Genomic DNA, 25,580 nt, shown 5'->3' on the forward strand with positions numbered 1-25,580 from the left:
GTGTGAGATTCCAAAGTGTGTTGAGCGATGAGTTGGAAGTTTGAGGTGAAGTGACCGCTTAAAAGGCAGGAATTCTAATCAATGTTCTACTTCACTACTTCAAGCTTAGCGCGCGCTAATGCAGCCAATAATCGTGACGCTGTGAGCGCTGCTTTAGTCCGACACTCTGTTGTCACATAAGCCTATCTGAGTGCTATCTACCTGCTATGCACGGCTACTGCGTGCTAGATCCTCAGCCCGACCCTCAGTATGTAACCACCCCAAGGTCAACCATCATCTGTTGCGCTAGTGAACTGCCGTCACCCGGTCCTTGGCCAAAACTTTCTTCGCGTTCTCAATCCGCTCCAGTTCAACTTCTTTCTGCTTATCGTCCAGATCATCAGGTAAAATTCCAAGCGCGCGCTCGCCGAACAGTAGATCGATCTCCTCGAGAGACTTCTGCTTTGTTTCCTGGAGGAGTCATTATTTGGCCTTGGACAATTGATCTAACAAGACTTACCTTGTAGAAGAAGAAGATGACTGGAAATGTTATGAGTAAGTTCCAGGCCACGAATATGAAATAAAACTTCCACTTGGTACGTCCAAGACCAACAGGGGAGACCTGCGACCACACGGTACCGACGAGCCAATTACCAATACCTGTTGCAAAAGCCGAGCCGCGTCCGCGAATACTAAGCGGCATGATTTCAGAAGCATATATCCAAGAGATTGGACCGAACGAAACACTGAAGATGCAGGAGACCAGGAAGAGGAAGAACACTCCTGCCGCAGAGAGGCCGTTCTTGCGCGATCCAGTGGCTCCTTCAACCTGCGAACCCACTGCAGCTTCGCAGATCAAGGCGATACTGATTCCGATGGTTCCGAAAAGTAAAGGCTTCCTTCTTCCAACTCGATCAACGAGGAATATGATAAAAATCAGGTTGAAAATCGGACCAACAACGTTGTAGATGCTAGTCACCAGTAGAGCTCGGTCACCCTCGATACCTAGGTTGTGATACATGATGGTAGAATAGTAACCAATTACGTTGATGCTAGGAACCTGTGATCAGCAACGTGTTTTCAAGCTGCGGATCGATCGAGTAACGTACCCAGTCATTTGTCCGAAAAGCTGAATAGAGGTGGCGTGTAGCAATCGTGTGCGCCAGGGTCCGACCTTGAACATGACTAACCAGCCGGGCGCGGTAATTGCCTTTTCAGCCTCGATGGTGAGTTTTATTTCGTTGAATTCTTGATTGATCCAGTCCTCATTGCTACCATCATAATGCAATTTGTGCAGCACTCTCAGCGCTTCATCGGTGCGGTCGGTTTCGACGAGATAACTACGTCGAGTCAGTGAAAGCTCCCAGATACGATATGTGAGATACTTGCCGTGGACTTTCCGGAAAGAACATGATACCACAGATGATGAAGAGGCAAGGGACGCATTGAAACGCAAGAGGAAACCGCCAAGAGAACGAGTTAGTGTCGGGGACCTTCGAGGCTCCATATCCCACCCATGTCGAGACAATAAACCCGATTCCGATCATCTGCTGAGCTATACCGACAATGAAGCCTAGTCAAACATCAGCAAGCGCACGCAAGCTCAAGAGCTGTCAATTCACCTCGAGTCTTCGGATGGGCGCATTCAGACTGGTAGACTGGCACGGACATGGAAAGCAAACCAACAGCCCAGCCAGCCATTATACGCCCAGCAAGAATCATGCCGAGGTTCTGAGCTGAGGTTTGAAGCACGGCACCGATAAGGTTGATGATGGCTCCGATCAGAATAGTCTTCCTGCGACCCACACTGTCCATTGTGAAACCCCCCCTGCGTGTTGTTAGCTAGTGTTGTCGTCAGGTCTCTGGCCAGCCTACATCAGCGAGCCAAATACAGCTCCTCCAGAGAAAGTAGCATTGATTGCGCCTATGGTGTTTGACGCGTCGTCGGCATTAAAGAAGTCCTGAAAGTGTTGTGATTGTATGACAATTGTCATCACACCTGAATCGTAGCCGAACAGGAAGCTTCCATTGGCGACGAACACCGCCAGGCAGACATTGTAGAAGAGACCCATTTTTGCTAGTGGGGTCCCATAGACAAGTGGAAGGAAGGTCTAAGGTACCGATCAAGCTACGTGCGGAGCTCGAGATCTTAAGCAAAGTCAATGCACCATACGATCACGTTTATTCCTGTACTGATCGTCCACGGGTGCATGTTACACAATGTCTACAAGCGTCTGGGGCCGGAACAGCGCCCCTAGACTCCATGTATGGGGTGTCAACCGCCAACAAGATGAGGAGGCGGGTCATTTTACAAGGCTTGTTGATCCCGAACGTAAGAATCTGGGGTCGAATTAGGGTATAGTAGGTAGTTGGGGTATGGTAGCGTGAGCGGGGCCAAAGCGCTGTGGGAAGGATTGCTTGATTTCCCGCCAATTGACGACAGGCGCCATGCGTCCCCGCTCACTCGCTGCATCAATAACCGGCGGCTATATTGAAGTAACGTTGCATGCCTACAAGACATTGCCATCAGCACCCCATTCTGCGGCTCTACGTGCTTTACCCATTGTAGTCATTCACTTGTGTATTCCCCGTCTCCGTGTCCTGTTTGTGGCAAAACATCCGTCGCAGGCGGCCCGCTACCCTAACCAAGTTTCGAAACCTTCCAATCACCCTTCAAGGTATCGAGACCGCTCAGCTCACCTTTCGCATCAACCTCTAGAAGGCCTTTCTCATCACCGTTCGTATCCACAAGTACTGTTTTGTCACCTTCCTTGACGCCGTACAGACGCACTTCACCTCCACAGCTTAGCCAATCGTAGCCGAATCCGTCGGGACCTTCTGCTTGCCCAAGGACTATCACGGATCCTTCACGCACGAACAGCGGTGTTTGCAGGAAACCGTAGCTCTCCCGAACCCATCTCCCGCCTTGTGTCTCCTTCCCATCCCAGAAGCTGAACCATCGACCTGGTGGCAGGTAGTATTCGGCGCTACCATCTTCCTCAAAGACAGGGGCGGCCAGAAGCTGACTACCGACCATGAACTCGCGATCGCAGTACCATGACGTCGGGTCGTCAGGAAACTCGAGAGCGACTGCACGCAGACTAGTGGGCCAGCCATTTGCAACGCTCTCGATAGACTGAGCGTACAGATACGGCATCAGTCGTCGCTTGAGTTGCACCCAGTATCGAAGAACCTCCGTGCAATTCTCTGGCTCTGTTGAAGAGTCATCAACCAGCCAAGGCACGCGGTAGGAATTGGATCCGTGCAATCGGCTGTGAGAATTTAGTAGACCGAAGGCAACCCAACGTTTGTAAATCCACGGGGGTGGACTGCCTTCGAAACCACCAATGTCACTTGTCCAGAATGCAAACGACGCCAGGCCAAGACTTAGCCCTCCACGTACTGACTCAGCGAGTGCAGCAGGGGTAGACTCGCAGTCACCCCCCCATTGAAGTGGAAAGCGTTGAGAGCCTGCACATGCAGTGCGTGCAAATAAGATAGCCTCGTTCTTGCCGAATCGATTTTGTACAGCTTCGTATACCAGTTTGTTGTATATGAAAGCGTAGTAGTTGTGCATGCGGTTGGGGTCGACGCTTGCGTCGTGCCATTGGACGTTCTTCGTCGGGATACGTTCTCCGAAGTCAGTCTTGATCGAGTCTACTCCCATGTCGAAAAGCTTTTCCATACACCCGCTAAACCACTCACAAGCCTCCGGGTTCGTGAAATCGACTATACCCATGCCTGTTTGCCACAAGTCCCATTGCCAGACATCACCATTTTTCTTCTTGAGTAGATAACCCTTCTCAGCCGCATACTTGAAAACTGGGCTAGCTTGTCCAACGTACGGATTGGTCCAAACCGAGACTTTGTTGAAGAGACCAGCTTCCTTTCCGCGTTGAATCTGCCCTTTCGCGTCCGGGAAGTATTCTGGATCCCACACGAAGTCACACCAGTGGAACGCGCGAAGCCAGAAACAATCAAAGTGGAAAACTTCGACTGGAATCTTGGACTCGGCCATACGTGAAACAAAGTGATTGACGGTGTCTTCGTCGTATGAGGTGGTGAAAGACGTGCTGAGCCAAAGACCGTAAGACCATGCGGGAACTCGATTTGCTTTACCAGTCAGGATCGAATACTTAGTCAAAACTTCCTTGGGCGTTGGCCCGTAAATGAGATACCTTCGACCGTTAGCACGCAGGAAATGAGTTGACGACGAAATCACTCACCATTTCAGTCGCTGGCCTTCAACTGTCGTCTGCAGTCTCGAACAACGCTCAGATCCAATTTCCAAATCGATCTTGTCCGGCGTGTCGATAAAGACGCCATAGCCCCTTGAGCTTAGCCAGAAAGACACGTTCTTGTAAGCCTGCTCGCTGGATGTACCGCCGTCTTCGTTCCATACCTCAACGTTCTGCCCAATCTTGTTCCAAGCGCCAAATCTCTCGCCCAGGCCGTGAATGGATTCACCAACACTGAGCTCCGTCTGTGTGAAAACGTAATGCTTGTGCGCGCTTAGGTCTTCGACCTGCTTGGGTGTAGTCAAGCCAGGTGAGTATCCAAGACCAACACTGCGGTGGAGCAAGGAGGTCAGGTGTTTCGAATTATCCGTGGCGTGAAACTTGATGTCGAATGTATGGTCCTTCCCACTGATGGTGGCACTCAACGAACCCGACGTGATCGTGGTGCCCTTTCCGCCAGTACCTTTGCTAATTTCTCCGATCGACTCAGGTCGACCGTCAGGGAATAGATCGAAGTTGGGTCCTAGTCGCCGAACGCCAGCGTGATGAGTGACCTCGAGGGATATCACACCATCGAATTGGGCCTCTAACTCTACAGAAAGAGTAGCGAGGTTGAGAGTATCGCCTCGAGAGAAAATCTTCTTCGTAGGTGCCAAAAGTGTCACAGACTTCTTGTCTTCCGATGGCGTGACAGAGTAGACCTCTTCCGCATGCTGGACTGTGAACTGATCGCTCACCAACCACATACCTACACGAGATTAATACCATCGCCGCTAGTCGAAGATTGCGTTCGTACCATCGCGGAACTTCATGTTGTTGACTGCAAGTAATTATGATCAGAAACAGCCTCAATGACGTCTCAAGGTACAACACCAGTCACTCCGCAATCCATCTCTTTTAACATGCTCTGGGCAGTATGCGCCCAAAGCGAAACGGGCGCCCTCGGTTCAGCGGGCCGTCCCAGTCGTCTACTTGGATGGTGTGTGGACGGAAGATTCTGCGGGTTCTTGTCCGAGTCCCCTCACAAAGTGGGGCAGGATGGCCTGCCGAAATAGGCAATTGAACGGCACGATCGAGTGCAACCTTACGCCGCAAGTCCGCAGCAGACCCCGTACCTACACTTTGGTTGTCTCTGGGATGACATGTGTGCCGCAACTAACCTCTTTACTTTGCCGCAGCTGCCGCGCTTCAGTGGGCACCTTCTTCGACCTGTTTCATACCTAGGTATGTTGCACATACACCATGCCAACGAGGAGACACGTGTGAAGCGCTTCTGTCAGAGGAGTAACCTAGCAATGACAAGACCATTACCCCTCGCGAACCGTGTTTAGCTTAGTGCACCGGCTGACTGTAACTCTACCTATATACTTGGTATAGGCTTACCTACCAGCATTAGAGACACGACACGTGTGGTCACGGTCCTGTATGCCGCGTCTATTGCAAGGTGAAAGCACAAACTGGAAACAAGGATGATCAGACACAAAGGGAATCGCGCAATAGTACACCAAATCAGAAGTACCGTGCACATTAGGTATCTCTATAACAGCATGCCGTCTTCTAGGGAGATTTGGCATTCAGCAGCACAAACGCCGACCGTGGCTCATTTTGATACCTAGATAGTTGTATCACACACCTGTGGAGATGGCTTCCTTTTTGAAAACTCCTATCACGACCCGTTCCGGTGTGATCTTCCCTAATCGTTTGATGCATATATATTAAGAGTAGAGACCCTCGAAACGTGCATTAATACCAGTGATCAGACTGCAATAGCTAAGGATATAGCTGAAGATACGGACGGATACCTATTATCAACATCCCTTACATCGAAACAAATTTGCGCACTGATGGCTACGGAGGTACGCCAGGAAAGAGGGTCATTCGCGCCATACGCAAAGTCGTGCCAGCTTCGTTCTATGTTGTCATCAAGATCAACAGTGCCGACGTTGGCGGCAACAAAAGTCTAGAAGAGAGCTTGGTGCAAGTGGGCCTGATTACTGGCGAGCAGATTGACTTTCCCGAGATCAGCGGTGGCAGCTTCGAGAAGCCTCGCATGTCAGTAGGCGACCCTGTGACCCGATCGGAAAAGCGCGAGGCCTTCTTCCCTGACTATGCGAGCGCAGTCGGAGCACGTTATCCAGACGTCATTTTGATTGGGTCGAATGCAATATGTAATAGGTTCAAACATTATGGTCAACTACTAACTGAGCGTGCGACAAGAAAGTGTGCGAAGGAACGCTAGTCTTGGTCTTAGATAGGTGACAACTATACTAAGTTACTCTGTAAGCACAAGCTATAGTTGAACGCTCAGGGGCTAAACATACCACTTCCGTGGCTGTGACCATGACCATCAGCACCATGGCTATGCTTGTCGTGGTGCAGCGTTGTACCACTTGACACAGTGCGGGTCACCGACCTGGTTCCACCCTCCATTTTGCTGTGCGCGTGGTAGTGGGCTGACGCACTCTCCTCAAATCGTTCCATCTCCCTACACTTCTCTTCGTACTTTGCCATGTACTCGTCTCTTTCGCGGTCGGCGGTGTGCCTCGCAGAAATCGCGCGCTCTTTCTGCTCACGCGCCTCACGCAAAAGAGTGCGCAAGCTTTCAATTTCGAACTCCAGTTCCGCACTATCATCGTGCGACTCAGTAATGGTTTCCACGGTTTCCTCATACTTGTGTCGCCAGTCATCAAGCTCCTTGCGGTGACGGTCACGAGCTTCCGTCAAGGTACGTATCTCTGCCTGGAAGATTAAGAGCCTCTCCCTAAGCTCGACCAACTCATTGTGCTGATGTCCATGTTTGGTACGACCATCGTCACCCTCGCGGATAAGAATCCTGTTACGTTCAGTCACTGTGGTAATCTCAGCTCTGAGTTCAGAAATTGTCTGTTCTGCACGACGCAAAGACTCCTCAAGCGTCTGAATGTGGCGATGTCGGTCGGTATCCTTGTTGCGCTGGTCATGCAAGTCTTCCTTAAGCTGATCGCGCTCGATGACGATCAAGCGATGCTCCTCGCGAGACCGGTCTAGAGACTCCTTGATATCAATCTCTCGAGCTTCCACCTCCCGCAACTTTTCCTTTACAGAAATGACCTCGCGCTTGAGGTGCTCATACTTAAGAGTAACATCAGCACAGCGGGCATCGGCTTCCTCCCAACCAGTGGCCTTTGCTTTGATCTCGCGACGCAAGTTTTCGATGGTGATAGAGTACTCGTCACGTTCCTCTTCTGCAATGCGGACAGACTCTCTGAGCTTGCTGAGATCGCGTTGTGTTCTTTCGTGTCGTTCGGTGAGCTCATATAGCTCGCGAGAAGACTCTTCAGCCCTATGCTTGGCTCGCTTCAGATCTTCTTGCAGCCGGTCCTTTTCGTGAAGATGCTCATCCCTCTCCAGTTCGAAGATTTTGATACGGTCAGTAAGGCTCAAAACTTCCTTACGTGAGTGTTCAAACTTGTTGTGAGACTCATCGTATCTGCTCTTCAAATCCGTATGCTCACGTAAGACGTTACGGAGCTCGCCGTGGTGCTTGTGCGCATCATCCTTAGCATGATCGCGATCATCCTCGACGCCCTTCAGTTTGATGTAGATTGCTTGGAGCTCGGACTTGAGCCTCTCCTGCTCGCTGTGTGAGGTTGTAGTGCTGCTTTGTAGCTCCCTTAGCTCAGTGCGCGTGCGCTCAAGCTCACGGTCTCGATCGCCAATCTTCTTTTTGTGTTCCTGAATCGCAGTAACAGCGACCGAAAGCTCCAATAGCAGTTTTTCAATCTGCTTTTTCCGCTCTCCGTGTTCATGTCCGTGGTGATGGTGCTCGCTTTGCGTACGTTCGAGTGTCTCTGTCACTTCGTCGACTCGGATGAGAAGCTCTTCTTTTTCTCGCAAGAGTGACTCGCGTTCAGATACTATGCGTGCCCATGACTCCTTTAGAGAGGATGCCTCTCTTGAAGCATTAGACATGAGATCCATCAGTGCAAAGAACTTGCCCTCAGCCTATGTAAGAACGTCAACAAAGCTTTCAACATGAGGACATAATCGACATACCTGAGACGTAAGCTCCCTCGACATTTCGCTTCGATGAGAATGTAAGAAAGAGCTACGTCTACGAGCTCCACTGGCAGCGCGATTGCTAGATCGTCGCGTGATAACCGAACTCATGTTGTTGGAGTGACTGGCAAAGTCCATGCCTCGATGTTCATTCAGAGGCGAAGACGGCTCAGAGAACACATCTCGATTGAGTGTGCTATGTTTGAGCTTCAAGATTGTAAGCTTTTCAGGGGAGATTTCCGGTAATGGCGCCAACATATCGTGTACCGCAGACATGATGAGATTCCTGCACTGCGATATGTATAGGTCGATATTCTGCCACTCTCTGTTGGAAGCGCTAGGACGTAAAGAGCAGAAAAGAACAAGTTACAGCAGTTGTCAGTTTGCAGTCTCAAAGTGAGTATCAAGCAGTTCAACTTTCCCGGCGGCATGCTTTTATAGATGATTCAACAGGCAGTCCTGCGATGCCCAGGTACTTGCTCGTAGTAGTGGCTTTGGAACTGCCAGCTGAATGATGCATGGTTGATGCAACCTTTTGCGCTACATGCAGGAGCTCTACTGACAACAGCAAGGATCCTCAAGCGAGTCGTTCAACCATACAGCTGGCTGGAGCTATCATGCAGAAAGTGACGTCTTCTTTGCGGGATGGGGACGCGCGCAAATCGCTCAGTCCAGGAGCTCTACTCGATATGGGTAACAATCAGACCTTGAAACTATCATTGGTGATCACGATCTGCGTGGTCGTGATCCGGTTGCGGTAGGTTTCGTACTAAGAGAGAGCGGAGCTGACAAGTCGGCGATGAGATCCTGCAGGAAAGTGGAGAACAGATGCGCATCGGCAGGACCGAAACGCTTGACTTCGCTTACCGCGAAATCCCCTGCTGTGTAAAGAAGCATGTGCAAACAAAACCTTGCCGGCCAATATGCTTCATATGAGCTGACTTACAAGGACAGAGAGAAGGGAGCTCAATTGGGCAGCACAGGCACGACTCATTCGTGCGAAAGAACGGCTAGTGCTGACCCAATGGATAGGATTGGATGAAGGTATCGCCTACTGCACGATGTGCAGCATGCAGTGCAGTGTGGAGGGATGATGGGCGGTCCGCAAAGGTAAGAGGAGACGGAAGCGCTAGTCTTAAAAGGGGGACGACGATCCAACTCGGGCGGGTGGCGCAATCTCCGCCCGCTCTGCCCGCGTCGATCATCGGCGCTTGGATGTACCTACGTACCGGGAGGAAGGGCACATGCAAAGCCCAAACTATTGAGAATGGCGATCTCTGCCTGAGTACGTTTAGCATCGACCACAATCTTCAACACAGCATGTCTCTACAGCTATGTTCATCTATCACTCTTTATGTCAGAAAGGACATGGAGTCAGCTATGACAGCAGTGCGGGTTTTGGCATAACCTTGAAACCTCTCCTCGACCAACACACAGGTGACAATCAGAACAAAAAGTGTTCCATTTGAGTATAAGGTATCTGCTGTTCTCTCCTGCAGCACCAAACCGGATGTTCTCCTACATATCAACGGCCATAGATCTCTTTGTTGAGGCTATTTATGAGATCAATACCTTGCGCTCTCCACGTGTCGTTCTCCATTGCACGCGTTGCATTACCTTCGTAAACGAAAATTTCTGGAGTGCCGTTGTCGTAGGCTGTCCATGCAACAATTCTCGCTTGTGAATCATTGGTAGCTTCGCTTTTATTCCACTTATTAGGATCCCCTGCTGCAATGAAGCTGATCCAATCACCGGCCATAAGACTGGCCAGATCCCTGTAGCTTTGTGGTAAGCCTTGGAAAGGTGGCTTGCGGACAGGTGCGTATCCTACACCGTCCAGATTCTTCATGGCAAACGCCACTTCGACAAAATGCGTTGCACCATCGTAGGGTCCAGCCCACGCCGGTATAGCATTGAAACGGTAGCAATACGCGTCGAGTGAATATGCTGCCCACAGTTGACAGGTAAGGCGCCTGTTTGCAACAAATGTTTGGTCTGTGTAGTACGTGGTAGTGCGACGGTACTGCTCACCGTATGGATAAGCTGGGGGTACGAAGTCCGGCGGGCCGAGGTTTGCGAGATCAAGCTCAGGCGATCTGAGGGGATACGCGTCCAAGATCTGCTGAGCAATTGTGGCGTTCATCCGCGAGGCGCCAGCTACCGCTGTTAGACAGAGACTACAGACTTGCCATGGGAGACTTACATGTCAAGGCTTCTACAAACTGTTCCGATGTATTTAACCCTCTAGGCGCAAAACTTGTTCCTTCATCTGAATTGGCGCCGACAATGATAGGAACACGAACAAATGCTCCGTCCGTAAGCTGGTCGCTCGAATACCTCGCGATCAAATCTCCATCAAGCTGAGGCGTCCAGATACCAGCGAATTGCGTTGTGTTGACGACAGTGTTGAGTGCCGTATAGGAAAGATCGCGCATGCATTGTAATGCATCAGTCGTATTGTTGCAACCAGCTGCTATGGTGAGATTGTAGTACGAAGATTGATATGACCGGTCTATAGATCCTACAATGATAGGATTGCCAGACTCCATAATCGCAGATCGAAACAGCGAATCGTCACGTCCATTGAAAGCAAGCAAATGCACACCGACAGAGGCAGCACCTGCCGACTGACCCCAGATGGTCACTTGACGAGGATCACCTGCGAGAAAATTAGCAAACAGCTGATGGCTTGCTCAATGGAAGTCCTGACCTCCGAATGCACCAATGTTCTCTTGTATCCAATGCAGCGCGAGCCTCTGATCTCGTAGTCCCCAGTTGGAGCCGGAGTCAGACAGCGACCCATTATGAGCATCCTCGTAGCCTTGTAGAAAGCCCCATGCACCCAAACGGTAGTTGAGCGTTATAGCCATGATGGGTCGGCCCATGGCTTGAGATTGCTCGACAATAAAAGACATGTTGTAGCGAAGATCAACTCCAGAACCCTGAACCCAACCTCCACCGTGTATCCAGACCGCGACAGGGAGTTTCGATTCTGCATCCACGCCATCAGGCCGGATAACATTTAGATACAGGCAATCTTCTGAGACTTCATAACCCGTTTGTGAAGGACCATAACCTATGCAGGCTGGGGAGTAAGTATCCGCCTTGTGGATACCATCCCAGGAACTATTCAACGGTTTAGGGTTGCGGAAGCGTAGGTCACCGACTGGAGGTTGCGCGTAGGGAATACCCAGGAAAAAGTCCTGCTTGTATGTGGGTGAATGAACCCCGGTATACGTGCCGTTGCATGTATGAGCGACTGGCAGTGTGTGTGTCTTATGTCTCGTAGGGTTTGCAAATCCGAGTACGGCATATGCTGCCAGAAAGCCTGTGCATATTCTCATGGCAAAATACTGTTTGGAAAATTCCTGATCTGCGATCAAGTTCAAATCCTACATTTAAGAAGCCGCCCATGTACAGCTTCTCTGAAGCATTTTGGTGGCTTTTCTTGGAAGAATGTTCTGCCTAACGTCAAGCGTGTCAGGGTCTGAGGCAAGATTGGTTCTGCGGCAAGTCCAACCTCGGCTTCAATGATGCGGGGCCCCGCACATCGGAAAATTGCTTAACAACTCAGCTGACGTCATCACAGCAGATCTGCATATGCAGTGTTGAGGATGCGTCAGAAGTCTTTGAGAGAACACTAAGGTAATACCTAGGTGCTCACTACCCAGTTTCATTAAGTAATGTCGTTTTTATAGCTAATCACTACCTAGGTAGACTTTGCGATGGGATTTCTGCAACGTTGCCTGTTGTGGAGTGTCATTGTGTGTGTGGAAACAATTCATTTTGAATGCAATGCATCATGAATGGTCGGTCAAGCCATAATGATTCCATTAAATACCATGATCACGGCTATCTGAGGGATTGACTAAAGCGCCGCGTGGGTTTCAGGTAGTCAGGTGAATTTCAACGAAGATAGATCTCAAGGTCAAGTACAGACACCCCAAACTTGACTCCGACGACCTCGACAATTTTGACATTTCAGTCAACCCGCTTGAACTATAGAACTGTCCGACATGTCGTAACCTGGTACTGTCCGTCATTGTACGACCATATGTGCACATTGGGTTGGAACTCCACACTGTGGGTACATAATTTCGCAAGGTGTGTGAACAACGTCAACACAAGGTCTAAATATCATTCATGTCTCCCATAACAAATCGCACGTCTTTCCAACTTATCACACAACCACTCTTGGAACGTCTAACAGAACCCTGGCATGACGCAAGCAAGCTTCTCCGATTTCGACTCGCCAGCTGTACCAAATGAAGCATCGAGCCACGCAACGTCCATGTGTAACACGCCCTCCGCACACGAAACTGCAGTCACGCCCAAATCAGTAACACACCAAGCTAGTCCCTTTGCGATTGTCCCTTCAATGCCGACTATCAGCGTCACTGTAACTTTGACTGTCATCCACACTCCAGATACCAACTTCTCCGAGGCGTCCTATTTGCATCTAATCAGGCCATCGGAGCTTGATTTCTCGATGATAACCACTAGAACCCATCCTACCGTCCCAGAAGTCACAGTAGCATCTTTTGAACTCTACGTGTCACCCGTCGATCCATCAACCGTAGCTGTTCCTACCGGCTCAACAATAGACAATGGGTCCATCACATCATCACCAGCTCTCGCTCCTGCGGCAATCGTAGGTATTGCGATCGGCACCATCACCATCACTGCTGCTTTCATTGTACTCTCGCTTTACCTCTATCGACGCAACCACAGTGCTAAGTATCGCAGCGATACAGAGGCCATGACAAGCGAAGCGGTGCTTGAAGCTAAATTGCAGCGCGCGCAGGATCTTAGGATACATCGGCTATCAACACATGGCAAAGCTCTGAGTACACAGCCACTGAAGATGGCTGCAAAGAAGCTGGCTTGTATCGTTGAGAAAGAGCGTATGGTGCGCGTTACAAATGACGAAGGGATAGATAATGCTGGAAATGTGCAGGCACATTTTGACCGAGTGCGTCGGCCTTCTGGTCTAGCTATGCACCCTCCAACACCTACAATGGCTACCTAGGCAGATTCAAGGATGATGTCTGTTTCAAAAGCCACCTGAGAAATGTAGATAAATGGGATTAGGATAAGGGTAATAAGCCTTCAGCTTTCTTGGAGTTTTCAATTTGAGACAATATTACAATGGATCATACTTATGAAGCCGCCACGTGAAATGTACAATAATTCTAGTCTGCAGGTGCCCGCGAACGCAGTGATTCTAGTCAATTGTTTATTGAGGCCAAGCCTGTGCTTGCAAAGCTAAATGGTTGCACTGTGTGCCGCTATACATTATGACTAACGTCCATCCACGCGTCACGCAAACACCCCTGTGCCGCAAGTATTCCATAGAGTTGACATCTTGAATACTCCAATGTCGCTTCTATCGCTCTGTAATACTACACAATTATTCCATAGGCTTTTTTCTTTTGGATGAGGGCTTGTGGCGAGAAGATACATGGTGTTGAGCCTTGTTGTCACTCGCGCTTTTCTATGCACTGGAGGCTGCATTGCCTTCACACCCTAGTATTAGCACTGTAATTGACGGTATTACATATATCGGCATAACAGCTGAATAGACTGGCGATAGGAGAATATATCCCGAGAGTTGTACGGATACTTGAACTTGGAAAGTGTGTTCTGGATTCATCCGTGCACAAGACTCAATCTTGAGCCTTAGGGGCTAAGCTTAGCGTGCTTACATCATGTTTTGGTAAACAATATCGTATAATTATTAATTACCCCTCCCTTTACTAATTAGCCCAACAGAGTTAAGATGTGGCGCACTTCTTGGCGCGCCAATCGATCGCTATAAACAACATTCCTTCTAACTACATGATCTTACAACCGCTACTAATCTGCGCCATATATTATTAGTCTAAGGTCTGTCCCTACGTGCCGGGACGCACGGTGTGACGAGACGCCTTTTCTTCCGGAAGCTCGGAACATCATCACCACACCTGCATTACAACATACACAATGCACATCTATCCTGCAGCTCTTTCTCTTCCAATGACCTAGCTACCGTTCTTGTAAGGCAAGCACTTTGCTACGGTGTTGGCGACATGCTTGGGTGGTTGGGTGATGCTCTCCAAGAACAACGCTGTTACCATCACATGCCCTGTTGTACAAGTCAAGAGACTCCTTGTGCTTACCCTGGCTCTCTAGCACCGACCCAAGGTTGTTAACGCTGATAAGCGTGTCAGGGTGCTCGCGCCCAAGTGTCTTCTCGCACCCTTCTAGCGCTCGTTGATGCATCGCCTCTGCTTCCTTGTACTTGCCCTGGCTGTCTAGCGCCAACCCAAGGTTGTTGACGCTAGCTAGTGTGCTAGGATGCTCGCGCCCAAGTGTCTTCTCTCTTGCTTCTAGCGCTCGTTGATGCATTGCTTCTGCTTCCTCGTACTTGCCCTGTCTCTCTAGCACCAACCCAAGGTTGCTCATGCTAGCTAGCGTGTCAGGGTGCTCGCGCCCAAGTGTCTTCTCTCTTGCTTCTAGCGCTCGTCGATGCATCGCCTCTGCCTCCTTGTGCTTGCCCTGGCTCTTAAGCACCGACCCAAGGTTGTTGACGCTGGCCAGCGTGTCAGGGTGCTCGCGCCCAAGTGTCTTCTCTCTTGCTTCTAGCGCTCGTCGATGCATTGCCTCTGCTTCCTTGTACTTGCCCTGGCTCTCTAGCAGCCACCCAAGGTTGCTAACGCTAGCTAGCGTGTCAGGGTGCTCGCGCCCAAGTGTCTTCTCTCTTGCTTCTAGCGCTCGTCGATGCATCACCTCTGCTTCCTTGTGCTTGCCCTGGCTCTCTAGCACCGACCCAAGGTTGTTGACGCTGATAAGCGTGTCAGGGTGCTCGCGCCCAAGTGTCTTCTCTCTTGCTTCTAGCGCTCGTCGATGCATCGCCTCTGCTTCCTTGTGCTTGCCCTGGCTCTCTAGCAGCCCCCCAAGGTTGCTAAGGCTAACCAGCGTGTCAGGGTGCTCGCGCCCAAGTGTCTTCTCTCTTGCTTCTAGCGCTCGTCGATGCATCACCTCTGCTTCCTTGTGCTTGCCCTGGCTCTCTAGCACCGACCCAAGGTTGTTAACGCTGATAAGCGTGTCAGGGTGCTCGCGCCCAAGTGTCTTCTCTCTTGCTTCTAGCGCTCGTTGATGCATCGCCTCTGCTTCCTTGTGCTTGCCCTGGCTCTCTAGCAGCCCCCCAAGGTTGCTAAGGCTGACCAGCGTGCTAGGATGCTCGCGCCCAAGTGTCTTCTCGCACCCTTCTAGCGCTCGTTGATGCATCGCCTCTGCTTCCTTGTACTTGCCCTGGCTCTCTAGCACCGACCCAAGGTTGTTAACGCTAGTAAGCGTGTTAGGATGCTTGCGCCCAAGCACTTTCTCAGATCCTTCCAGCGCTCGTCGATGCATCGCTTCTGCTTCCTCGTACTTGCCCTGTCTCTCTAGCACCAACCCAAGGTTGCTCATGCTGGCCAGCGTGCTAGGATGCTCGCGCCCAAGTGTCTTCTCTCTTGCTTCTAGCGCTCGTCGATGCATCGCCTCTGCTTCCTTGTGCTTGCCCTGGCTCTCTAGCACCGACCCAAGGTTGTTGACGCTGATAAGCGTGTCAGGGTGCTCGCTACCCAGTACTCTCCTCCTCGACTCCATTACTTGCATACAGAGCTCTTCGGCTCTGTTGTATTGTCCATCGCTCACCAAAGCCTCAGCGCAATTTTCTGCAAGATTCGTTTTCTCTTGATTATCGTCCTTCTTACTATGCGACAGTGCATATTGTGCGTGTGGCAGCAGTCGCCTCCATTTGCTTCTGTTACTGTGATCGCTGTTCGGGAACACCTGGAGCAGCTGCGTGACTGTGCGTTGAGTGCATTCGTGAAGCCGTCCCTGCACTTGCAGCTGCTCTCGTAAGGCTTGGTGCACCAATCGATGCACATCAAATGCTGACTCAGCAGGTCGCCTTGTGACGAGCGCATACCTGTCAAGTGTTATAATCGCATCTTCACGGGCCTGTGGCGACGCTGCCTTAAGCAGACCCAGCGGAATGTCCTTTCGGTCTACGCACGCAGCAAAGTAAAGATATTCTGCAGCAATAGCGTTGCTCTGCTGGACTTGACCTATGGAAAGAGATAGTGTGGCAGCTACAGCCTTTCTTAGACTGGACTCTCCCTGCTCGCCTTCACGCAAGTCATTGCTGCGCTCTAGAGCTGCTTGATTGTGCTCGTGCAGTCGTGCTTGGTACTGCTGCACTGTCATATTGCTTGCGTTTATACACGCCGCTGCTTGCGACACTGCTAGAGGCAGGTGCGAGAGTTCTCTTAGCAAGCGTATGGCTCCCGGCTGCTCAGCATCAGAGAGTGGCGTTGTCAAACGGGATTGCAACATCCTTAGCGCCGTGTCTGGCGTTAGCTCACGTAGCGCGACTACATTTTGTGGAGCAAGCGTCTTAGTCGTGTTGCTTTCTGTTGTTGTGAAAATAACAGAACACAGCTTAGATTGCGGCAGAAAGTCGGCCAAATCCGCGGCCCGTATTGCAGGTAAGCCGCTTGGCTGGAGTGTGGTGCCCTCTACGTTGTCGTAGATCAGCAAACACTGTTGCGCACTCATTGCTACCACACAGCGTTTGACGATCTGCATTGTGTCTGCTTGATCATCGTCACAGCCAGGGATACTCAGCTTCTGCGCGATGCTTGCATAAGACCGGTACAGACTGTCCGTGTCGCTCGCATCAATCCAAAAGATTAAGCAGTTCTTGTTGTTTAATCTTGTCCTGTGTGCAACCTCAAGCGCAAGCTGCGACTTGCCTGTACCGCCAGGGCCAAGTATTGCTAGCATGGTGGTAGTCTGATCGTTGCTGAAGAGCTTTGCTTCAAGTTCAGTAAGCTGCGCTTCGCGACCAACGAAAGACTCGTTCCGTGAGAATGGTATAATCAACGGTGTGCAGTCAGCTCCCTCAACTTCGGCCTGCAGTCTTCTTAATGCGCTCTGCTTTCCTTCTCCGTACGTCGCAGGCATAGAGATGCCAAGCAGTCCAAGCAAGCAGTACACGATATCTTCTTCTTCGGTTGTTGCGCGATTCTTAGCCCACGTCACTCGTTCAGATGTGCTGAATTGGTCTAGAGGTTCGTTTCGCAGCGCCGTGAGCGGGATGCTGGTGATACTGTGTATGAGCGGTTCGAGTGACGCTTTGTCGCCTATGCGTTGTCCTTCGCGTGAGAAAAAGTCGACCGATACTGGCGCGATCAGCTCTTGCAGCGTCCATCCTCGAGTAAACCATGGGCTTCTGCAGAAAGAGGCCTCCCACTCAATGCACGGGGCTGTGGCCGTCTCCGTCACAGCTGTCAGCGATACGTCTGACAAGAAGACGTAGCATCGAGCCGCCTTCCGGTACCACTGGAACATCGAGTTGATCGCCTTCGACCGCTCGTTGTTGTCCCATCTGTCGATGCAGCATGTGTCGATCCAGAAGTACTGCAGCCCGTCCTTAGCCGCTTGCTCAGCGCAGAACTTGAGCTTCCGGTAGCCTTCTTCTCTCTCTTTGTAGCTTTCGTTGCGTATGTCCTCGATGAGGGTCTCAGAGTCGCTCCATCGGTGCGAAAGGATAGCGTAGGGCGGAATCGGCTTGCCGCGGAAGTCTGTCAAGATCAGTCTGTCCGGCGCGTCAAAGTGGAGAAGCCGCATAGTGGTTGCAGCCCGGTGTCTGGTCTGTGAAAGCAGAGACGCGAACGGCAGTCGTGATAGTTGAGGTATGATGACATAGATGCGATAAGGCAGAGAAGGCAGCCTGGTAAGGCAGCCTGGTAAGGCAGATCATGCGCAATCAGGCTGCAGGTGCTGACTGCACCAAACGCCCAGCGTCCTGCGCCGCCCGCCTTGCCTCGCCATCTGTGCTCAGACAGTGTGTACCTTGTGCAAGTCATGGTAGACGAATGCGGAGGTAGGTGAGGTGCCAGTAGATACAGCAACTCTACGAAGGTGATTATTGTTGCTTCTCGCACGGCGCTATGCGATGGGGACGAGCACAAATGTAGGACAGGAAGGATGACTACACCGCCGGAAATAAGAGCTGTCTAAGGCCAGGTGATTAGTAGAGGCCCCAGTTCTCAGCCACAGCGCGCACTGCCCCTCGCAGATACTTCAGCACGCTACTGCTGCTAAGCTTCGCTTTAGACGCACGGCCAGTCTGACGCGTTTTGACGATCTTGCCGCCAGCGCGGAGAAACTGCCGGGATGCACACGCCTCACCTTAAATCTACCCTGTGAATGTACTGCCTTGCTCTTTGCTATCTTGACTTCCTTTTCAACCCACCGAACTGGGCGGAAGTGTCTAGCATCGCGAACGAGCAGGGGGGTATCAGAGGAGAGTTGACGGGCAGCACTAACAGAACAAGCAACAGCGCAGCTAACAACGCGCTTTTTGTTGTCGGTGGCTGGCGTAATAGAAGAGCAAGAGCTGCAGGATAGATGTGCATTACATTTGTTATGATGCAGGCGTGGTGGGGATAATCCGAGCTTCTGGAAGAAAAAGCGTCTCGTTACACCGTGCGTCTCGGCACGTGGGGACAGACATGTCAATCCTTGCGTGCCGGGACGCACTGTGTGCCGGGACACTTTTCCTTCCGGTGGCTCGGAATATTCCTAGCACACTTGTACAACGACAAATACAATGCGTGTTTATTCTGCAGCTCTTATTCTTGCAGCACATCAGCGTCCGACGCCAAAAAGCGCGTTGTTGACCACGCTGTCGCTCGTTTTGTCAGCACCCTCCATCAACTGTCCTCTGATACCCCCCTGTTCGTTTGCGCCAGCATGTGGTTATGCAGTGCTCGGTGGCCTAGAAAGCAAGCCAATATGTGAAAGATCATGACTGCCGGCTGAGAGGGTTAAGTCAAGGTAAGGAGTGTGCTTCCCGGCAGTTTCTCCGCGCGAACAGCAAGATCATCGATACGGGTCTGACCGAACGTGCACGGCCAGCAGCCGTTGGCATGCAGTAGCTCACTCTAGCGTGCTGAGATGTCAGTGCGCCGCGCACCGTGCAGTGGCTGAGAACATCGACTTAAAGATCTTGGCGCCTCAGGCAGCTCTTGTTCCCGATTTCACTACACATCTTTCAGAGTCATAGTTATCTAACTTCGATTTATAGCATTTAGATCCATCCTGCAGGGCTGTAAATATGCCATGTAGGTCTCAGAGCTAACTTCGTGTTAGCAACAAAGTGTGACTGAGTCACTTTCAGGCCGTACGTGGTTCATGTGCATGTGCTGTCATTGGTATCATCACGTCAGCGTACACACATAGAAAAGTAAGGGCTTACAAATGTGGCTGGCTGGGCCGACGACGTAATGGCAGCATCGAGCGATAACCTTGTACCTTGATCTTGTCACGTGTTAATGTGGCACGAAAGCACTGCCCCATCTACAGCCCGCTCACCCCGCCACAGTCCCAACCCATTCCCCGACAATACTTTGCTTGAAAGCATCCATTGGCATTGCTTACAGCAACAACTGCACTACAGGATCATAGCGCTGAAACCCTGTTATGGCTCTAGCTCCGAGTATTGTGACAGGATATGCGCTTGGCGTACTATCTGTAGCTATCCTAATCACGAAAGCATATTTCATCAACATCAAGCCAAGTCACCAAACCACGAAACACCTGCTATCGACGAAACTCCTCGAGTTTTCACCGTTAGCACTTTCTTTCTGCTGGGTAGCTTACCATGTCACGTGCCAGCTCACGCTAGCAACTTCCCTCGATCCCCCTTGTGACGAACTGGACCAGATGATGAACCCGGACATTGGAGGAATTGGTGCTCGAGTTGGAATATACGCGCCTCAAATCACGACTATGATCTCAATGGGAGTGGGACACTGGCATAACACGGAAAATGGTGTAAAAGAAACCTGTATTGTAAATTTAATCGGTATGTTATAGAGTTGGAATTTTGATAATATACTGATTCATTTGGCTCTAGTATTGGCCTCTCTAATGCTCAATACCCTGAAAGGGTTCTACAAAAGTCTCCACGTCACAGAAATTCTCGTCGCATGTTATTCGATCGATGGAGTTCACGCAGCGATAACGATGGCATTTGCAGAAAAGAGGACGCTAGCATCTCGCTGGCTTATATCAATAAGTGTCTTGACGCAGCTCAGTGCAAAAATCACCGTCGCTGTTGCGGTAGGGCATCTGCCGTCAGTGGAGCGCAGGCTGGACTGTTCTATCCGAACTCCATTCTATGGCACTATGTTTTATGCCAATTCGTGGAATCCAGCAACATTATAGTGGTACCTCTCTTTCAGGTCCCTCAACTGGAGTTTTGCTGCATATACTGCTCTGAGTCATACCATGCTATTCGACGAAGCCGAAAAGAACAGCCGAATAGAAAGAGAGCTTAAAGAACAGCAACACGATAGACCTACAGACCTAGAAAGGGGCTCTTTCCCTCTTGATTTTGATCTACTTCCGAGCTCTTCATTCCTGATATGGACTGAATATGTTTGGCCCTGCTTGGATTCCATTCTCAGCATAGAGCTACTATTAAAGTCTTTGAATCTAGGTGCGAACGACAAATGGAAAGACTAGGGTCAAAGCGCGACAATCATATTGAGCATTGGAAGTACATTGCACTGGTTCTATATAATGTATTACTACAGACCCTTCCAAGGAGGTCGGGAGCTCCTGTCCCTTTCTAAACAAAGAGAAGGGGCAAAAAAACATGACATACAAATGGCGCAGACGAGAACGGATGTCCTTGGCGAAGAGTATCTTGTTACGTTAACCAGCATGGCCAACCTAGCGTCGACGTACAGGAATCAAGGCCACTGGGAAGATGCTGAGAAGCTGGAAGTGCCGGTTGTAGAGATGAGGAAGAGGATACTTGGCAGCGAGCATCCTGATACGCTGGCTAGTATGCTTAACCTGGCGTCAACGTATAGAAACCAAGGGCGATAGACAGAAGCAGAAGAGCTTGAGGTGCTGGTTGTAGAGATAAGTAAGAGGGTGCTTAGTAGTAAGCATCCTGTTACACTGACCAGCGTGGGCAACCTAGCGTCGACGTACAGGAATCAAGGCCGCTAGGAAGATGCTAAGAAGCTGGAAATGCAGGTTGTAGAGATGAGGAAGAGGATACTTGGCGGCAAGCACCCTGCCACACTGACCAGCATAGGCAACTTAGCATCGATATACAGGAACCAAGGCCGCTAGGAAGATGCTGAGAAGCTGGAAGTGCAAGTAGCAGAGACGTTTCAGAAGATGCTTGGCAGAGAGCATCCTAACACGCTGATTAGCATGGGCAACCTAGCTTCGACGTACTGGAACCAAGGGCGGTGGGGCAAGGCGGAAGAGCTAGAGGTGCAAGTAATAGAGACAAGGAAGAGAGTGCTTGGCGACGAGCATCCTGACACGCTGAGCAGCATCGCCAACCTGGCGTCAACGTACTGGAATCAAGGGCGGTGGAAAGAGGCAGAAGAGCTGGAGGTGCAAGTGATGGAGACAAGGAAGAGAGTGCTTGGCGACGAGCATCCTGACACGCTGACTAGCATCGCCAACCTGGCGTCAACGTACTAGAATCAAGGGCGGTGGAAAGAGGCAGAAGAGCTGGAGGTGCAAGTGATGGAGACAAGGAAGAGAGTGCTTGGCGACGAGCATCCTGACACGCTAACCAGCATGCACAACCTTGCCTATACACTGTGGTCGCTCTCTCGTCACAAGGAGGCTATTGCCTTGATGGAACCATGCTTCCAGTTGCGTCAGCAAGTCCTCGGCGAACAACATCCTGATACACAATCGTCGCTCGAGACGCTAGATGGCTGGCGAGCAGACTTAGGCCAAGGGCCTTCCCAGCGCTAATTGCATTCAAGTGTGTGAACAATGAAGAGCCTGAAGCTCAATCAATCATTGATTTGAGGGCGGTAATAACGTTGATGCAGTAGTAAACATTAAAATCTGATAATTCTATATAACTAATTATAGCTTTGATGCATTCACTGTAGCAAGAAAATTGCGCAGGTGTGACGGAATGAGCACCACTAAAGAAACGGATGACTACACGACCAGGAATAAGAGCTGTCCAAGGTCAGGTGATTATTAGAGCCGCAGCCCTCGACCACAGCCCTCAGCCACAGCGCGCACTATCTCTGGCAGACATTTCAGCACGCTACTGCCGCCGAATGTCGCTTAAGACGCACGGCCAGTTAGATAGGTTTTGACGATCTTGCCATCAGCGCAGAGAAGCTGCCAGGACGCATACTCCTCACCTTAACCTGACCTAACAGGGCTGTAGTCTTGTACTTTGCTATCTTGGCTTGCTTTTTAGCCCACCAAGCTTTCTACAAATAGGATCCATCGCAAACGAGCAGGGGGTATCAGAGAAGAGTTAGTAGACGGCACTGACAGAACGGGCGACAGCCCGGTCAACGCTGCGATTCACGTTTTCGGCGTCTAATAAGGCAGAAGGCCAAGCGCCATAGGATTGATGCGTGTTTAAACAGTCGATTTGCAGGCGTGTTGTGGACATACCAAGCGTCCGAAAAGAAAAGTGTCCCGTTACACCGTGCGTCCCGGCACATAGGGACTGACATTACATGATCTTATGACCGTCACTAATCTGCGCCATATATTAGTAGTCTACACTAACATATCTTCCCTCGCACCAGCGCTTCGGAGCAGCTCGACTACATTCATGTGTCGGTTCCTTCGAGCTCTTTCAAGTGCGTTGCCAGAACGCCCACCGGGTGTATTGACACGAGCACCGGCTCTGATCAATAGTCCCACCACCCGCTCGTGACCATTTTCTGAAGCCTTCTGAAGTGCGCTGCCGTAGAACAAGCTGCGATGTCTACTCGTACTGGCGCCAGCTTCCAGCAACAGCCTCACCACAGTGTCATGGCCTGCCGACGAAGCCATTTGGAGCGCGCTGTCGCCATGCCCTCCTATTGCATTTGCATTAGCACCAGCTTCAAGCAGTAGCATTACAATCTGCTCATAGCCTTCGCCTGCAGCCAAATGAAGAGCACTTTCAATACGATAACCCGCTTCGTTTGCGGGTATGCCCGCGTTGAGGAGCATCTTCACTATTTCGTCTCGTCCTCTATAGGACGCATCTACGAGTGCTGTCGAATAGAGTTTGGTGTAGTCAAGTCCCGTGCCTGCATATATGTCAAGCGCAAGCTTTACAACATGTACACGGCCGCGGAGCACCGCTTCAGATATTGCTCCACTTATGCAGCCCATAGCTCCGCACTTGTTGCCTCTGGCATCGAAGAATAATTTAAAGCTGACTTCGTCGCCTTTACTTGCTATAATTGCAGCAGCGTGCATACAAAGGCCTTCATTGTGAACAAGAGCAGCGCCTTTTTGCAAGAGTAACCGGAGAAGCGTTCTCCGTCGTGCTATTATGGCCCAGCAAATAGCATTGTAGCAGCGATAGGCATTCTGGCAGAGATGGTCGATCGCAACGCGGCGCAAGGTCTGACTTGTTTGTCCTACAGCAACGAGGTCTCGAGCAGATTTAAGATTGTCGAGGATTGTGCAGATCAGTTCGACAGGTAAGGCATGAAAGTTGCGGTGTTCGGGGTCGTTCGGGGCGATGATGGTGGATTTTATGAGTGCCTTAGCAGGTTTGTGAACGAATCGGTTACGAAAGGATTTTCGTTTGACTTTGAAGGTTGATGCGGCGCATCTCATGGTAATGGTTGGGTTCCGATCCATTGCTTGAACGGCTAAATCCACTCTTTCGCTATATGCGAGCAGTTTCACGTCATATTGCTCTGACATTGGAAGAATTGCGATTGTTGTCTCTGTTTCAACAGTTGACGGAACGCTCATCTGTCAAGTAGCGCGTGTTCTTTGCGGGTTGGTAGTACTAAGTGTGAAGAAGGTGCGCTCGTTGAGAACGACGCAAATCCAGCACGCGTGCACGGAGCCCAGCAGCACGGTCCTCTGCCGCTTCTTCAAGGATCCACGCTAGTCACGTGCATCCTATTTTTAGCACGAACGCGTTCCTTTGTACGGTCCAGGAGGCGCGGAGTTGCGCTGTGCGTCGTGCTGGCCCGAATAGCAGCATTCGCAACACCATAGCAAACATAGAGCCAGCCAGTCGAGTGCTGGCGCAAACTAACCCTATAGATGTGCCTGCAGGCTGGGCTCCCCTTGCAGAGACCGAAAAAGAGATTCCCTACCATACTCGATGGTACCGGGAGCGTCGCGGACGCCCTTCGATGAAGGAGAAGGCTCAAGGCCAGCAATACCTCACCCCACCCGAGGAGAAAGCTCTTGTCGCTTTCATATTACGGATGGGCGCAGTCAGGACTCCTATACGTGTCAAGTATATACCTGCACTTGCCTTCTGCATCGCCAGCCGACGTGCCACGAACCGACCCTCCGAACCACCAAACAAGAATTGGCCCCAGGCCTTCCGCCGCCGCCACCCACAGCTCAAATCGAGGAATAATAGGCCTATGCCGTGGGAGCGTCATGATAATAACATATATGACAAGGTGGTACATTGGTTCGATGTAATCAAGGAGGAACTCTATAGACCAGACGTTAATGCCGAGAATTGCTATAATATAGATGAGACAGGCATCATGCTTTCTATGCTTGGCGCTGTCAAAGTCCTTATAGGTAAGGATGATGGACGGGACTATAGAGGAACTGGCACAAAGCAGACGATAGTAACTGCTATTAAATGCGTGTCAGCAAGCGGTAAGTATCTCAATCCAATAATCATCTGGCCTGCGTCTACTCACAGGAGTAACTGGACGACATACCCTACTCCTGGATGGTTCTACGGTCTCTCTGAAACAGGCTACAATAACTCTTTCATCAGCCTGGAGTGGATTAAACGAGTCTTTAACCCTCAGACTAAAGTTCGTGCTAATGGCAAACCACAGATACTCATCTGCGATGGCTTTGGGACACACGAAACCCTTAAGATCATCGAATTTTGCCTAGAGAACAACATTATTCTATGTAGACTGCCCTCTCACACATCTCACAAGACACAGCCCTGTGACGTATCGGTTTTCGGGCCACTAAAAACGGCGTACCGAGATAAAGTCGAGCGCCGCTACCGTGGAGGCCTGACAAACGTTAACAAAGAACACTTCACTGCTATATACAGCCGTGCGAGAGAAAAGGCGATGACGAAGAAGAATATACTTGCTGGGTGGGCCAAGACCGGCCTATTTCCGTTCAACCCTTCGAGGGTTCTTCGCGACATCGTAAAGCCAGACGCTCTACTGACCATTAACGTACCTCACGAAGTTGAAAGTATACAGAATGGAGTGTTTCAGACGCCCGTGACACCTGTGTCGTCGGAAGCTGTAACACAATTGCTCGGCC

At 50.7% G+C, this 25,580-nt stretch overlaps 9 protein-coding genes across 9 annotated transcripts; 4 read left to right on the forward strand and 5 right to left on the reverse strand.

The window, feature by feature from the left end:
* Positions 1-186: 186 nt before the first annotated feature.
* C7974DRAFT_463439 (sugar carrier protein A) lies at positions 187-2,354 on the reverse strand. The gene is made up of 6 exons (XM_046146233.1): positions 1,855-2,354; positions 1,602-1,807; positions 1,369-1,552; positions 1,089-1,319; positions 500-1,031; positions 187-450 (listed from the first exon to the last, which is right to left on the reverse strand). The coding sequence occupies exons 1-6, from the start codon at positions 2,049-2,051 to the stop codon at positions 286-288; spliced, it is 1,515 nt and encodes a 504-aa protein (XP_045997194.1). The 5' UTR covers positions 2,052-2,354; the 3' UTR covers positions 187-285.
* Positions 2,355-2,395: 41 nt separating this feature from the next.
* C7974DRAFT_424470 (glycosyl hydrolases family 31-domain-containing protein) lies at positions 2,396-5,189 on the reverse strand. The gene is made up of 3 exons (XM_046144430.1): positions 5,014-5,189; positions 4,206-4,965; positions 2,396-4,157 (listed from the first exon to the last, which is right to left on the reverse strand). The coding sequence occupies exons 1-3, from the start codon at positions 5,027-5,029 to the stop codon at positions 2,621-2,623; spliced, it is 2,313 nt and encodes a 770-aa protein (XP_045997195.1). The 5' UTR covers positions 5,030-5,189; the 3' UTR covers positions 2,396-2,620.
* A 4,434-nt stretch (positions 5,190-9,623) lies between these two features.
* C7974DRAFT_454140 (Alpha/Beta hydrolase protein) lies at positions 9,624-11,714 on the reverse strand. The gene is made up of 3 exons (XM_046145903.1): positions 10,966-11,714; positions 10,459-10,914; positions 9,624-10,412 (listed from the first exon to the last, which is right to left on the reverse strand). The coding sequence occupies exons 1-3, from the start codon at positions 11,597-11,599 to the stop codon at positions 9,781-9,783; spliced, it is 1,722 nt and encodes a 573-aa protein (XP_045997196.1). The 5' UTR covers positions 11,600-11,714; the 3' UTR covers positions 9,624-9,780.
* Positions 11,715-12,474: 760 nt separating this feature from the next.
* On the forward strand, positions 12,475-13,284 carry C7974DRAFT_413228 (uncharacterized protein; the record flags this gene model as incomplete). Its single annotated transcript, XM_046143715.1, has 1 exon — positions 12,475-13,284. The coding sequence occupies one exon, from the start codon at positions 12,475-12,477 to the stop codon at positions 13,282-13,284; it is 810 nt and encodes a 269-aa protein (XP_045997197.1).
* A 695-nt stretch (positions 13,285-13,979) lies between these two features.
* On the reverse strand, positions 13,980-18,281 carry C7974DRAFT_359198 (kinesin light chain 3). Its single transcript, XM_046139659.1, has 3 exons — positions 16,607-18,281; positions 15,276-16,483; positions 13,980-15,023 (listed from the first exon to the last, which is right to left on the reverse strand). The coding sequence occupies exons 1-3, from the start codon at positions 17,913-17,915 to the stop codon at positions 14,280-14,282; spliced, it is 3,261 nt and encodes a 1,086-aa protein (XP_045997198.1). The 5' UTR covers positions 17,916-18,281; the 3' UTR covers positions 13,980-14,279.
* A 995-nt stretch (positions 18,282-19,276) lies between these two features.
* Positions 19,277-20,698, forward strand: C7974DRAFT_186227 (uncharacterized protein). Its single transcript, XM_046136485.1, has 2 exons — positions 19,277-20,157; positions 20,209-20,698. Exons 1-2 carry the CDS (start codon positions 19,773-19,775, stop codon positions 20,517-20,519), a joined length of 696 nt encoding a protein of 231 aa, XP_045997199.1. The 5' UTR covers positions 19,277-19,772; the 3' UTR covers positions 20,520-20,698.
* A 322-nt stretch (positions 20,699-21,020) lies between these two features.
* On the forward strand, positions 21,021-21,803 carry C7974DRAFT_413230 (uncharacterized protein; the record flags this gene model as incomplete). The annotated part of the gene is made up of 2 exons (XM_046143716.1): positions 21,021-21,166; positions 21,524-21,803. The coding sequence occupies 2 exons, from the start codon at positions 21,021-21,023 to the stop codon at positions 21,801-21,803; spliced, it is 426 nt and encodes a 141-aa protein (XP_045997200.1).
* Positions 21,734-22,216, forward strand: C7974DRAFT_394464 (uncharacterized protein). The gene has a single exon (XM_046141885.1). It carries the CDS (start codon positions 21,849-21,851, stop codon positions 22,083-22,085), a length of 237 nt encoding a protein of 78 aa, XP_045997201.1. The 5' UTR covers positions 21,734-21,848; the 3' UTR covers positions 22,086-22,216.
* Positions 22,217-22,718: 502 nt separating this feature from the next.
* C7974DRAFT_394466 (ankyrin repeat-containing domain protein) lies at positions 22,719-24,132 on the reverse strand (the record flags this gene model as incomplete). The annotated part of the gene is made up of 1 exon (XM_046141886.1): positions 22,719-24,132. A coding segment is annotated over exon 1 (1,195 nt), but the record flags the coding sequence as incomplete, so codon positions are not given.
* Between the last annotated feature and the right edge of the window lie 1,448 nt (positions 24,133-25,580).

Source organism: Boeremia exigua (genome assembly GCF_020726555.1).
Source record: "Boeremia exigua strain MPI-SDFR-AT-0100 chromosome Unknown C7974scaffold_6, whole genome shotgun sequence".
Lineage (NCBI taxonomy): Eukaryota > Fungi > Ascomycota > Dothideomycetes > Pleosporales > Didymellaceae > Boeremia > Boeremia exigua.

Bases quoted from the DNA above. Each gene is read 5' to 3' on its own strand.
- C7974DRAFT_463439 (XM_046146233.1), bottom strand. From the start codon at position 2,051: ATGGGTCTCTTCTACAATGTCTGCCTGGCGGTGTTCGTCGCCAATGGA. The intron at 1,808-1,854 runs GTAGGCTGGCCA...AACAACACGCAG, and splicing joins GCTGTATTTGGCTCGCTGAT to GGGGGGTTTCACAATGGACA. The intron at 1,032-1,088 runs GTACGTTACTCG...ACAGGTTCCTAG, and splicing joins CTTTTCGGACAAATGACTGG to CATCAACGTAATTGGTTACT.
- C7974DRAFT_186227 (XM_046136485.1), top strand. From the start codon at position 19,773: ATGGCTCTAGCTCCGAGTATTGTGACAGGATATGCGCTTGGCGTACTA. The intron at 20,158-20,208 runs GTATGTTATAGA...ATTTGGCTCTAG, and splicing joins CTGTATTGTAAATTTAATCG to TATTGGCCTCTCTAATGCTC.
- C7974DRAFT_424470 (XM_046144430.1), bottom strand. The intron at 4,158-4,205 runs GTGAGTGATTTC...TAACGGTCGAAG, and splicing joins GAAGGCCAGCGACTGAAATG to GTATCTCATTTACGGGCCAA.
- C7974DRAFT_359198 (XM_046139659.1), bottom strand. From the start codon at position 17,915: ATGCGGCTTCTCCACTTTGACGCGCCGGACAGACTGATCTTGACAGAC. The intron at 16,484-16,606 runs GTTTGACAACGC...GCAATATGACAG, and splicing joins GCTAAGGATGTTGCAATCCC to TGCAGCAGTACCAAGCACGA. The intron at 15,024-15,275 runs GTGATGCATCGA...AAGGAAGCAGAG, and splicing joins GCAAGCACAAGGAAGCAGAG to GTGATGCATCGACGAGCGCT.
- C7974DRAFT_454140 (XM_046145903.1), bottom strand. From the start codon at position 11,599: ATGAGAATATGCACAGGCTTTCTGGCAGCATATGCCGTACTCGGATTT. The intron at 10,915-10,965 runs GTCAGGACTTCC...ATTTTCTCGCAG, and splicing joins GAACATTGGTGCATTCGGAG to GTGATCCTCGTCAAGTGACC. The intron at 10,413-10,458 runs GTAAGTCTCCCA...TAACAGCGGTAG, and splicing joins GTTTGTAGAAGCCTTGACAT to CTGGCGCCTCGCGGATGAAC.
- C7974DRAFT_394464 (XM_046141885.1), top strand. From the start codon at position 21,849: ATGGAGACAAGGAAGAGAGTGCTTGGCGACGAGCATCCTGACACGCTA.